The 14,766-nt window shown below is 32.8% G+C and overlaps 1 protein-coding gene across 24 annotated transcripts in view; it reads left to right on the top strand.

The window, feature by feature from the left end:
• Window positions 1–3,843: 3,843 nt before the first annotated feature.
• LOC143242466 (protein AKTIP homolog) overlaps window positions 3,844–14,766 on the top strand; it is a 31,608-nt gene continuing 20,685 nt past the window's right edge. For 16 of the 24 annotated variants that reach the window (XR_013022781.1, XR_013022788.1, XR_013022787.1 and 13 more), the window contains exons 1-3: window positions 3,844–3,979; window positions 6,255–6,361; window positions 9,526–9,631. Coding sequence is in view for 6 of the 24 variants with exons in the window: in XM_076485883.1 (XP_076341998.1) it covers window positions 9,621–9,631 (11 nt within the window). In the remaining 18 variants the exon portion in view is untranslated. Of the gene's footprint in view, window positions 4,036–6,254; window positions 6,362–8,890; window positions 9,035–9,507; window positions 9,632–14,766 lie in introns of all 24 variants that reach the window. The other 8 variants (XR_013022790.1, XR_013022783.1, XR_013022791.1 and 5 more) reach the window with 6 other exon arrangements.

Raw genomic sequence — 14,766 nt, 5'->3', positions numbered from 1 at the left:
ATTAAAGTAAATTTATTATGGAAAGCGAGACCTGTCAACACTGCACTAGTTGTACAGATATGAACAAAACATATCACAACAGAAAGCTGCTGTTCACAAGCATATTGACTGTAGCTTCTTCGATCAGTGCCATTTCTGAAGCAGTGAGTGTTTAGTTACAGGTTTCACTGCTACAGCCAGGTAAAGATTGTCAAAGTTAACGATGTTAATCTTAGATAAACGAAAAAAGTTAACTATCTGAAACTAAACCGTATATCTCGCACTACCAATGACCAGCAAATACGCGTGTGTTGAGAATGCTGGTCTCGCACAACGAATATCTTTATAAAGTGGGTATATCCAGCAAAAACTTTCGAAGGTCGTCTTTTTACAAGATGTCACGTGCCACCCCAATTTTCTAACATATGCATAGGTCTAGACAATTGTCTTTTTTATATGCTTATAAAATAAGTAAAGGAATAATAAAGATATTGTATGTCGGCTCAATATACGGTCACATTTTACATGAACAAGCAAAACATACTGTGGAATTAAAAGTAGTTAAAATTTATTTAACTTCTGCATTTCTATCAGAACTTTCCATCAATCTATGGGTTTGTTTATGCACTTGAATTATCTTTACTTGGAAAAGAAAAGGACAATATAAACCTACAATATTTTCAACTCTAACAAGTTTGTTTCGCATAAAATTAAAAAATATTATCAGACGTATAAATACGGATAAGATATTTGTGCACTAGATATCGCGTCCATCTTACATTAAAATTAGAGATAACTTCCACATTAAACTTGTGTGGAGGTTAGGGTAAGCCTTGAGACCACCATAAATGCCGAACTAAATTCAAGGCCGTTATGATGTAATTCGCAATTTGATCTTTAATTAGCTTTGCGAGCACCGTAATAAACCATAGGACGTTCAGCTCTAGGGAACGAGCTGTCAAGGAATAATATACTAAATGTTCATCAGAGGGCTATTGAAACTATGGTAAGGGACGAGTCACATCCATTCAAAGAACAGTAGTTTACAGTGAACACGGTTTTATAGAACACCGTATCTGTAATGGTAACTGTGTGTGCCTACGAACAAATACGTGAACACCATTTATCACAGACGAGGTCATACTTTATATTTTTTTCGCAATTGCAGTATTAAGAACTGACCAAAAGTAAATTGAGTTAAATCGCTCATTCTGTGTAAAATAGAAGTCTCGAACAACAGTTAACCGATTCCATTCGTTACAGAGTCCCAAATAACATGACACAAAGTCATGGACTCGGTGTTTCAGTATACTTTTCAGAATATAAAATATCGAACCGTTAGATTCACTGCTCGATACGCAAATAATTGACTTTACAATTTTTTCTCTTACATAGTAACCGGCAATGTGCAATATCTGAAGACATTCATGTGTTTAATTTAGCTATTAAACAATAAATCAACGTATACCATTAGCGAGAGTTTGTTTGTTTTGGAATTTCGCACAAAGCTACTCGAGGGCTATCTGTGCTAGCCGTCCCTAATTTAGCAGTGCAAGACTAGAGGGAAGGCAGCTAGTCATCACCACCCACCGCCAACTCTTGGGCTACTCTTTTCTCTTACCAACGAATAGTGGGATTGACCGTCACATTATACACCCCCACGGCTGGGAGGGCGAGGATGTTTAGCGCGACGCGAGCGCGAACCCGCGACCCTCGGATTACGAGTCGCACGCCTTACGCGCTTGGCCTATATAGCAAGCTACTTTAGAAATACTCAACAATACACACCGTCTCTTAGGAACCAAACTATCACTACACAAGTTTCGAAGTCTCTGTGAAAAAAACAACTGCGGCGTATATTTCAAAATATAAATTTTACTAAAAGTAATTACAAAGCCTCTTTGGAAGATCTGAGTTAACATAATTATGATGTCTATTCTGGAGTGTTTAACTCATGTATTTCTGTTGCTTCTAATATGCTGTTGGAGGGATATCTTAATACAGGCTCTCTTTAGGTTTTTTGATCGTAGCATCAATAATGGCTTCTATATGCTACTTAATTAAAGTAATGACGGCTTCCTGTAAATGTAAAACCACGGAAGATATGAAAGACGCTTTAAATAACTTTTAAGGTCATCGTGTGAACCTGAGGATGACCGAAGAAGGTCGAAACGTTGTTCGCTCTTCTATGTAAAATATTTTCTCAACCCAAACGAGTCGTTTTTGCATATAAATCACTCGAGAGTTAACTGCGCTAAACTTAGAGAATAAGCTGAAATTTAGCAATACACATTTAACAGTATAAGTTACATGGATTTGTAAATATGTATTTAACTGAAACAAACGTCGATATTAAAATACATATATATTAGTAAATCCGTTACAACACATTTTCTAAACATACATTAGATATAATGTATACTTTTTGTTTATTTATATTTTTGCATGTGATAATATAAACAAAATAAGGCTGCAACTCATGCCTCTATCCATTAAATGTTGTAATTAAAGAAAATGATTTTGTATGGTTGTAGATAAGTAAGAAAGGATATTTACTTATTATAATATGTTTATAGTATTTTCTGATAAAAACTAACTTTTCGACAAGCGTCATAAAGCTAGATTGCTAATAACTGCAGATTCAAATAGAAAATAAGAAGAATAATTATAAATCTGGTAACTACATTTTCTAGTATGAGTTAACTCACAAAACTTAATAAAATTAGTAAACACTGATACAATATTGATTATGAGAGAAATAAAAAACGGAATATATGTGCTTACAGATACATAATCACATTAAAATTATATTTGGTTTAGTTTTGTCACACAACTTTCACTCTGTCACAATTAATTTCAATAAAACTAAAAATAACGATTTTCAGTTAAGGCTATATTCAAAGAACTCCAAGTGGAAGTGAATTAAAAACAAGCTGTGCGTGAATTGAAAACGTTAAACTTTGTTTCTTTGTCCAATCGACAGCGTTACCTTGTGGAATTTGTTCTCTCAAAGTATTGAGTGGCTGTTCTGTTTAAATACCTTGAACTTGGTCAGCAGAAAACATTATAATCAGTAGCTGCTTCAACTGTTATATTATATATTACTGCAAAATCGTCTTCGGCAAAATTGATTGACTGTCTCTAATATAGAGACTAAAAATCAAAACAACTACAACGAACCATTCTTAATGACTTTCTGAACTACAAGTTTACGCTAAAACTGCATGCAAACCAAATAAACAAAACAGTTTTAAAATCTGTATAACACTATAGATTTAAAAAACATGTACCTGTATATATATTTCACCCTTACTGGAGAATGAGTGTAATAATTCTGTTTGGAAGAATTGACCAAATTTTTTTTTAAATTCACATTATTTTAAAAAAGGAAGGGTTAAAGTTTATCTTACTGAAAATAAAAAACTTTCATATAAATATTGATGTTCCACTGCATGTTCCTCAGTCTCTTTTTTGGGAATATTTTTGTTGTTGTTTATTGTTTTATGTACTCTATTCCTCTCACAAAACCTTGATTCTTCGGGGTCTTGTTTTGTTCTCTGTCTTTAACTGAAAATGTGTGATACCTGTAAATCTTTGAAAACGAAAACACAGCAACATATGCATTACTCTAATGTCAGTTTATGCCACATTTTATTTATTGAATTTTGCTAGAACAAAATTTACTTTCACGTTACAGGTATTAAATAGGAATATATAATGGTAATATAGTGTCAATTTTTTCAGTTTCTTTCGCAGTTACCAAGACAGTTTGTTTGTTTGAAGTTATATACAAAGCTACACTATAAGCTATGTGCGTGCTTTGCCTATCATAGGTATCGAAACTCGGTTTCTAGCGCTGTAATTCTGCAGACATGCTGTTGTGTCACTGGTATGCTGGAAGATAAAACATTAGAAATTATATTCATGCAAAACAATCCCTCTAGCGGATACTATTATAATTCACTATTTAGATGCTGTTTGGTATTAAAATGATGGTGTGGTATGATCATTTTATATTTTTAACTCGAAAGTTTTCTTGGAAAATATTATAGAAAGGTACGAGGAAAGTGGAGCTAGAATGCCATTGTATATTACACAATTTTAGACAGTTGATTAACTGAGAAACTTTACTAATGAAAATAACTAAGCTACTTAACGTATTAGGCTAAAGTAAGTGGAAAGGAAACCAAACGAATTGCCCTAATATTAATAACTACCGTTAGTTTTGGTAAAAGCATATATTATTATAAATTCTAACGTTATTAATTACAAGCCTTTCCTGTTTCCATCGTAGATATAAAACTATAATGTAAAATTTAAGGGCAACATGGAACTTGGTGATCTACTTAGACGATAAAACTATTTAAAAAAATAAATAAAACCACTTATTTTCATTATTTAAAAGGCCAAACACCTTACTGGTCATAGTCATAATCATATAAAATTTAACGTGTGATCACCCAAAATTATTTTAATTGAAGAAGAGTCATAATCTACCAAATTTGTATCAGTGTTACAAAGTCTTACCATTCTTACAATAAAATATGAAAAAAAGTATACTTCCACACTGTTCGTTTCATCTAGAAAAAAAAATGGAGATCTTGTTTTTCTATAACAAAGTTCCCATCCTAGGTATCACTCTAATGCTAGTAACCATTCTCTGGACCTTTTCTAACTGTTTAGTGTCTTTCCTAAGGTAAGATGTTCAAGACTTTGCATATTTCAAATAAGACCAAACAAGTACTATGAAATTACAATTTTTTTAGGCTTACATTCTATATTTCTACCTCTATATAATCTGAAGTGTTAGTCATATAAAATTTAACTTGTGATAATCCAAAAGCATTATATTGCTTTTATGATAATTAAACATGATCTGCCATTTATATGCCTGTTAGCTATGTAGGAAGTGCAACAAACAATCAATTTATTTATTAATGAAGATGAAAATGGTTGAAAAATATGTACTACATTTTATTTACAAGTTTGAACAATTTGAAATAACTTGTGTAAAACTATAAACATAATTTTACAGCTGAGTTATGTGTGAAAATTTAGAATAATTTTAGGGTTAAAACTTTGTGAATCATCAAGGTTCTTTTGTTATGCAAAATGAAAATGAAATGTACCAGTTAAAACTTAGTCTGTGAACAATTGGGAGTATCTAAAAGAACCAGTTATCCACTACTTAAACCCAGCCACTCGCCCAGTTATGTACATTCTCAAACTACAAGTCATGATGTATCATTTAAGGATTTCTCTGTCATCACAGCAGGATCTTTAGACCCTGAATTCTATTGTTTTTAAAAAAGTCTACCATATAGCTGAAGATCACCTTAATGATTGACAAAGTTCTTTAGACCTAAAGTTGTTATATGTATAAACATTGGTTTATCAGTCCTTTAACTGCTTTTCTTAACTAAATAAATTAATGATGATGATATAATTTCAGGAACACAATTTTCAAATTTTGTTGATGATGAAACAAGTTATTTCAAAACATTCAAACTTCTAAATAAAATTTTTCTGTTCTATCAACTGCCTTATCTTCATTATTAAACCATCATGAATCCATTGCTAGCAGTATATTTACCCAAAACACCAAATAATCTAAATAATTTTGTAAATCAGAAGCATCTTTCTTACAACATTCAAGACCTAGAGAAATTTGTCAGTTATTTCTTTGTCTGTGTCACTTTGATGTAATTCAAAATTGGTAAAGACTCTGATACTATACCCAGAGGTATGCCAATGGTGACATTAATTCAAGTTGTCTAAATTTTGTTTATAACAACCATATATATTCTTCCATCCAAAAGCTTTTCTATTAGGTAAACCAACTTATCTCCCACATATTTTTTAACAAGTTTTGTATACTCTCTGAAAATCAATATACACATTCTACACCCTCAACTATTTTAATGAATGCCAAAAAATTATCCCCTAGTGAATACCCAAATTTGTTAAACTTTGATGAAATAATTTACTACAAATCTTTTATCAAACTTTTAAAAACTATCCATCACAGATGTAATGCTAACAGACCTATACTTATATGAACAGTTTTTCTTATCACTTTAAAAAAAGGAAACATTAGCAGACTTGTCTTCTGAAACCTGTTCATTGTTCCTGAATTTACAAGAAATAGTAGCAAGTCGCTCATGTTTGGTCTGTAACCTTCTTCAAAGCACTGAAGTAATATCTAGTCCAAGAGAAGTATCATTCTTTCCAATTCCTTGTAAGGTCAAAATTAATTTGATTTTGTTTCTATCTAGTCAGTGGCAGAATAATGGGAGGGAAGACAGAACTGCAGCCTAGGAGACTTAAGGCAAATGTAGACCCCAAAAAATACAGGCTAGGATACTGTATTTATATTGAAAAAGTAAGAATAATTTAAAAAGAAATGAGTTTAAAAAAAATATTAATTAGTAATGCAACTTGAAATTTTATAATAATTATGATTTTTTTTTCAAGGATTCATGTTAAAATAAGAATAACAATTAAAAATGTATCCTAAATAGAAATTAAAAAGGTATCCTAAATAGAAATTTAATTATTTTTTCATACATTTGTAGACTAAGGTGTATATTTAATCATGAAGTAATAATTCTATAACAAAAATAATATGCTTGAATAGGCTTTGCATTATTCACTGTTCTAGACCACTGCATCTAACAGCTGTTCAGGTTGAGAGATGTCACTTAAATCTATTCGTAAATATTTAAGAAGAAATAAAATTTAAAAACTAACAAACAATAGTAATGAGTCTTCTTGTGTCATCTCTCAAATTTGAGACCCCACTCCCATCGTAACATTTTGCTTTTAATATTTTTACAGAATTTGTTGCTCTTAGTTCATACATTTTAAGCAAATCTCTTTCTTGTATGATGTTTTTTATTTCATGTCATCCTATTTAACCACCCCTCTTGGTCATCTTTCTCCTGTCACAGCAGTAATGCTCTTCTTTAAATGTATTTATTGTGCTCTTTGTGATTCATCCTGAGTTGGTACTTTCAGCCACACTTTTCTTGTTGTTTTTTTATAAGCAGCATGTGTATTTCACACTAAAACAGTAAACAGTATTCCAAGTGACAACTATATAGTTATTTATCTTGAAAAGGAATGCCTGTTTTGACTTGTAATGAGTATGTGCTATTAGTTGTCTTAACCCTTTTGCTGTGGGTTTGGTGTATGATACATGAGTTTGTCTACACATTTGCATGCATTAAGTATTTGCATTATAACTTTTGATACAGTATGTGTATCTTCACAAACTTTGGTAGACTTTTAGTAAACATTACAATTATGCTATATAAAAAAATCAGATGTAAGACTTTATATTTTTTAAGTTTCTTTACTCAAACTATGTAGGGTCAGTCACTTGACCAACCTCGTAAACATCATAAAAAAATTAAGAAATATAAATTATGCTTTTTTGTGCTAGAATGACTACATATTATAAAATGAAAGTACAAATGTTTAAGTAGCTTAAGTCTCATGATGGTATATATTTTCATATAATTTTTTTATTATATGGACCTTACAGTCATGTCTAATTGCATAACAAATCTTTCATTGATGTAGGGCACATGCACTTATATCCAGTAAAATATAACTGATCTTTAATTTTCCCTGTCTTGGCTGTGTTTTAGTGGACTAGTATTTTGTGATATATAGTCATATTTCAATTATTATACAATATATATATGTATATTGATTTTTCCAATTTAGAAATAAATTATTAAACTTATTTTTCTTAACATATAAAATGATAAATCAAGAAGTAAAGGAAACAATTATTTCTTTTGGCTATGAACTTTGGACTTAGTTGCTGCTGGACACAAGTTGCTAAGCCTTTTAAAATTTTGTACTAGAGGATATCAAACAATTTTTTAAAATTCTTTTAGGTTTTACATATACATTTGAATAACCAAAAAATCAGAAATAACCAAAATGATACCATTCAATTCCACTATAATTTATTAATCTTAGTTTATAAAATATATTTAGATTTAAAAAAAACTAAATGAAACTTCAAGTAGGCTAAAGATGCAACCTTTAAATCTTGAATTGAAGGAATGTGGAAGCCTTTTCAAAGATTAAAATAGCAGGTAAAACCACTCTGGGGATATTTTAAGCTGTTTATTGATTATTCACGTCATATGTTGAAGTAATTGTATATAAGGAACCGTTTCCAAAAATGGAAAGAGGTGAACAATGTTTGATTCAGTATAGAAGCTATATCTCTGTAAAATAAAAAGATATGAGGTTCTTATTTGATATTATAACTTGATAATGTTTGTAATTTGAGTTCTTAAATTTGTACAAAACTAGATTTGGTACGTTGACATCACAAACATCAAATTTTAAACAATGCTACATTTAACATATCATGCGACTCACTAATATCTATATTTGGATGTGTTCTTTGAATATTTACTTTTAAATTAGAAATTAACTCATATATTATATTAAAGTTTGAATTATAACCTTCAGTTTGATTCCAAACTTACTGATGTAAATTCATAAAATAGTACAATAAAATTTTTAATGCAACATAACAAACTTAATGATATGGTCTTTGATCTGACATGAAAGGGTTAAATGACTTATCTGCCACATCTAAAACCATCTATATCAAATGCATAATACAAGTTATAATAATTATTTCACTTAATATAGTTAAAAATAATTTACCAAATGTTTGTCCTATTTAAAATGTGACCCTCAACATAATGAATACAGCTAGAATAATTAGTTTGTCATTGGCAAACTTGACTAATTTATTAGTTCTTTACATCAGTATCATACCACTGATCCTCCGAGTTTCTCCACTAAAAACAAGGGTCTGTTAGATTGGTTAGACTTTGTAGCAAATGTTTGCTGCTTTTTTCTTCTTTTTTTCTTCCAGCTACTCTATAAATCCCACTGTCCAGTCTTTACCTAACTCCTACTGGTGTGATTTACCTTGCTATTCTTTTTTGTGGCACCTTATCAAAAGCTTAATGAGAACCCAAGTTCATCGAGTCTACAATCTTTCTTTTGTAACAGATAAGTAAGATTCTCCGTTGGTGAAAGGATATTTAATTTCTTTTATGACATAATTTTTCTCTCAATTACTTTGTAAATCTTCTTTTACCAGACCTAGATTTTTTTTCACTGTGCAAGTAAGATTAACTGACATATAATTTCTCTAACTCTTAATATGCCCTTTAAAAATAAAATAAACGTAAGCATCTCTCCACCCCTCAGGCAACACTTTCTTGATTTATCAAAGGCTAAAGAAAAAGTTTTGAATAAATCTTTGTTCTAAGTGCCAAATATTTTATTTCTTCAGTACTCAAGACTTCAGTTAAATTTTTTGGGTAATCATTTCTAAGCATCAAGTATAATATTGTTACAACTACTTTGTCAGTCACTTTTTATTTTACTTAAACTAAAATATTTTAATGATTTTATTTATTTTGTGTATTTGTTTTAATATATATTTCTACTAAAACTAAACTTGTGTAAAATATAAAATTTCAGGTTTTATTTTGTGTTTAGTTCCATTGTATGGATTGTCTGTGAATGTGGTTGGCCAGAAAAGTAGCCCATGAAATGACCCAAGTTATGCACCATTCTTTGTGTAATACTCTTTGATGACAGAGCAGTAAGTTTGTTTAATTAATTTACAGTTGCTTCTTTAAAACTATATGTTGACAGACCATGGTTTACAGTTCATTAAATTTCAAGATATCTTGATTTTTATTCAAAATTAATCTATCATTTCCTTTATTAACTTCATGAGTTGTTGTGGGTGTTGAGAATGTTGAAGAGTGCTTTATAAAAGATTCAGTGAAAAAGCTTTATCCATAATCAGTTTTAATAATTGTACATGTACATTACTTCTCTGTTTCTTGATGCTAAGGCTATAATAAATTCACTAAGTTATTTCTCACATGAATCATATATTGTTTTGTTTGAAAGACCTTAGTGATGTATTATAACATGAAATTTGTCCTTGTGTGTTACTACATAATGATTTTATTGCTATTAGCAATTTTTATTATAAAACAAATAATAATTTCTGTCAGCATTTCTCTAGACATGAAACCCCATGTTTTTATTAACTGTGGTACATGGTAACTGCAGTAGCTTCTACAATGAAAATGTTTTGCCTAACTTCATTCCTTTTTCAAATAAGGCTTGTCAAAAGCCAATAAAACAAGAGTTGTGATTTTAATATCACTACTACTTTTGCAGGTGTTGCAGTAACTAGTATCCTGTTCACTGAAGTAAGAATCAAAAGATGTATTTACTGAACTGAGAAGCTAAACCACTAGTTACTTTTACTAAGAAAATTGTTTCCAAATCATACTTAAATCTGTTGATAATACAGCCATTTCTCAATCTCTAAGACTTTGACTCTTTGCCTATCTAAGCATTTAGAATGCTTGTTTCAGTCTTTTGTACTCCACTGAAGTACCTTAGGCAAAATCTCAATCTTTTTGTTTATATTTATATATTACATAAAAATGAAAAAATCTTACTGATAAGTATAAATTCTCAAGTTACAGTTCTTATTGCAGAGCTCAAGCAAACCTCTCCTCTTCTGCCTCTCATATCTAGTGTTTGTCACCTGATGGGATGGGTCAGTCTCATTCAAACATGTCCATGATATGATCTGTTGTGATGCGAACCAAGGGTATCTCTTCAGAGGATTCTGAGGTGGCTTTTGCAAATCATTGAGGAGAATTTAGACTTTCTTTTCTGGCTGTTCCTTTTACTAAATTGACCTAAACAGAGAAACATTTTGATAAGCCACCTCCAGCCTCTTTTCTTCAGTTGTTTTCTTGGATTTTGTGAGGTTTTGGGGAGCGTTGCAGTTCAGAGCTTTACCTTTTGGTTTTATATCAGCATCTTGTGTCTTCTTCAAAGTTTTGAAGTTTTTCTCATAACCTGAATTACATGGATCTGTGCATACATCATCATATGGAAAACTTGCTCCTTCTTATCAATTAGTAGAACAACACTCTCAGATTCTCCTTTCAGAAGCCACAAAATTGGGCTTCGTTATCACACTGAATAAATATATTTTGTCACCAGTACAATATCTCATTCATCTGTGTGTATTTTTCAATACTCTCTTAAGATGTGTTCAACCACCATACATAAGGCTTCAAGCCATGGAAAGAGCTGTCAGGTTTTACTTCTCTTGGTTATCTTTTTTTTTTTTTTTTGATGTGAGCATCCATTGAGCCTATCTTTCCTTTGGGATGAATGCATATGATGTCCCTTTACTAATCACTGTGGAATCAGTAGATCATGCATCCTGATCCTTTGGATGAGCTGTCTCCTTGCATAGGAGCAACATTGTCATTTGTGAAATAGTGATTGGATCGGAACAACACTTTTATTCCACCACCTCATCCCAAGATCCATTTGTTCAGACATCTTTTTAGGTATGGTGTGCTTATCTTCAAGGTTAGGAGCTCCAGGGTACTTGGATGGAAGATAAATCTATCCTTCACATCAATGTTCTTAAACTTCATGCAGTACGCTGGGCAATGGTTCAAAGCATGTTTTCCTTGAAGGGAAAAATTGATATGATACATTCTGACAATTCCATGGTGGTATCTCAGATTTCTCTTCGAGGAAGTACACATTCTCAAGACCTTTGTTTTCATACCTTGGACCTTCTGTACTGTGCATATTCTTATCCAATGAGTCATTAAGTATGTCATGTTCCAAAGGGGTTAAATTTAATTTCAGATCACTTGTCTTAACCCAACTGAATTTTCCAGCATGACTGATGCTACATCATAAGGTTTATAAGTGGATTTGCTCACATTTTGGATCTCCAATGATGAATGCCTTTGTGAATCATTGGAATCCTACACTGCAGTTGTTTTGATCTTCAATACCTTATTCTCAAGCATTGCAGTAAATGTGTTCATTTAGCACTGGACAGATTCATATCTGTATGCATTTTCTCCCAGTTTGGCTGTTTATTCAGGTTCTAACTATGGTTTGTTCTATTCCCTGTTGAGTTCTCTTGGTTACACCATATTGGCCAACTCAAGCATAATTTCTGCTTTTTCACTACCTGCAGGAGTGTCCACCTTTATTTCTTTCATATTCTCAGTCTTTGCTGAGGCAACCTTGATCAGACATTCTCCACCCAGACATATGGAAACTCCATCTTCTAATTTGGAAATTGTGTTCCTGTTCCTTTGTATTTAATTAAATCTCTCTGTAGGCCAGTCATGATCATTTATCAACAAAAGTGAAATATTTATTGTCAGTTGTGTATTGAGAGGTATTTAAACCCTCTTCATTCCAAAGTATTTACCATATCCTGTTTTATGACATGGGTATTTGAGAAGGGTCTTGCTTTGTCTACAATGGCTTTATATAAGGCATCTTTATCCACTATTTTTAGGCATTCCAAATATTGGAAGGATTTTGAATCCCCAGTTCTATATGGTCTGCTAGAATCCTTTTGTATTCTTTAGCTAAAGCAAACTTTTCAAGTTACCAAATTGGGATTTTACAGTTGTTTTTCATGTCTCATCCTCCTTTTGAGGCCTTAGTTCCTTGTTCTTTTCTTCATCGTTCTCTTAAATACTGTTTTTTGTTGTTGGTCAGTGTTGTTTGCAATTGATGTGCATAGGACTAGTTATCATTGCCCATTTGTCCTGCTTTACCCTGATAGGCCTTTTCTTCCCAAGACTCATGCAATCAGGAAAGGAGGAGCCTTCTTACCAATCCATTTGCCAGCCATTTCTCACCTTTATGACATCCCCAATCCTGATCTGTTGGTATGTCCTGTAGAACCTTCAAGTGTTATGTGGCTTGTACTAACTCATTGACGTACTAGACTCGTGCAGAATAATTACCTCTTTCCTTTCAGGCTGATTGTCTCTATGACTATAATCGTTCCTTTACACTTGTGGAACTCAAACTGGCCCTTTGTTGGTCGGACCTAATGGTATACACTTTTAAATGCTGTGCCATTCATCTCCTGCATCTCTTGCTATTCTTCTGATTGTTTTTAACTAGATCTGGCAGGAAAATGTTTTCCTGATGCCTGGCACTAGGATATTTTCCTACCTTACTCTAAACCTGAGAAGGATCCTAAGAATCCTTCAAATTACCATCCAGTTGCTTTAACAAGCTGTCTATACAAAATCTTAGAGAGGATTGTTAATTCTCATCTTGTTTGTTTCCTCAAAGTAAACAGCCTGTTCTTGCCCACCCAGCATGGGTTTTGATGACAATGCTCCACCGTGGACCACCTGATTCGCTTCAACCCTCAACCAGAGAAGTTTTTCTCAAACGACATCTTGTATCAATATTCTTTGACCTTGAGAAGACTTATGATACAACATGGAGGAATGGTATTTTGCAAGACCTCCATTTATATGGGTTACGTGACCATTTGCCCATATTTATTTTAAAATTTTTAATGGGCAGGCGATTCCAAGTTTGTGTGGGTTCAGCACTTTCCTGTCCTTTTCTACAGGAACTTGCAGTCCCTCAAGGCTGTGTTTTGAGTGTCACACTTTTCATTATAAAGATTAATGCTATCACAGAACAACTCCCTCTTACTGTTGTAAACTGGCCCTATGTCAACAACTTTCACATCCCATGTCAGCATTGAACATGTGTTATATTGAGCAGCAGCTACAGACTGCCTTTAATCATATATTGAAGTAGACCACAGCAAACAGTTTTACCTTTTCTGTCTCTACAATTGTTTGCTTGCACTTTTATCACCAACGAGGTATTCACCCTGATCCTAACTCCATATCGGTGAAGTTGTGCTACCTGTGGTCCCTGAATCAAAGTTCTTGGAATTTATCTTTGCCCGTAAGCTGACTTTTATACCACACATCAAGCAACTACGGGTCGAATGTACAAGAGCACTGAGCATCCTCCTTGTCATTTTTTCCACCATTTTGGGAGCAGATTGATGTTCTATGCTTAAGATATATTGTTCTCTTATTCGAATGAAACTAGACTATGGATCACTGATCTATGGCTCTGCCAGGACCTTGGTCTTAAAAATGCTGAACCCCGTTCATCAACAGGGACTTTGGCTTTGTATTGGGGCTTTCTGAACTTCCCAGTTCAGAACTTACACACAAAGTCTCATGAACGTCCTTTGCACCTCTGCCATTTGCAACTGTCTACTGTGTGCTTTGAAACTTCATTCCTCACCAAAGCATCCCACCTGGGGTTGTGTTTTTTTGTTTTTCCTTGATGGGCCATGCTTTTTCAAAACAGGCAATCTGCCATTGCTCCTTTTGGCCTTGTTATCCAAGAGCAGTTGAGTGAATTGGGCTTGTCCTTGGATAGCATTACTGTACCCACCAGTCAGCCCATCCCATGTTTTATTACAGACCACAAATGTGACCTATCTGAGAAATGCAGATACTCCCTATTGGAAATACTGTCTGTTATTTGCTGAACATCTTTCAAACCATCCTTCCCTTCCTATTTATACAAATGGTTCAAAATCAGGTGACTCTGTGGGCTCTGCCATAGTTTGTTGTGGTTCAGTGGTTGTGCACAGAATCCCCTCTACAGCTTCTGTGTTCACTGCTGAACTGTATGAAATTTCTCTTGCCCTGGATCACATAGAAGATAAGCAGTACTCAAATTGCACTGTTTATACTCACTTGCTTAGTTCTCTACTGGCCCTGGAACAATTTCACGTAAGTTTATACCCTGTTCTCGCCGATATTCAAAACTGATTTGATCCAGTTTGTCTAGATACCAATCCATGTTGCCATTTGTGGG

The sequence above is a fragment of the Tachypleus tridentatus genome, unplaced genomic scaffold (assembly GCF_004210375.1).
Source record: "Tachypleus tridentatus isolate NWPU-2018 unplaced genomic scaffold, ASM421037v1 Hic_cluster_2, whole genome shotgun sequence".
NCBI lineage: Eukaryota > Metazoa > Arthropoda > Merostomata > Xiphosura > Limulidae > Tachypleus > Tachypleus tridentatus.
Note: the sequence above shows the minus strand (reverse complement) of the source record. Positions and strands in the feature narration are given on the sequence as shown.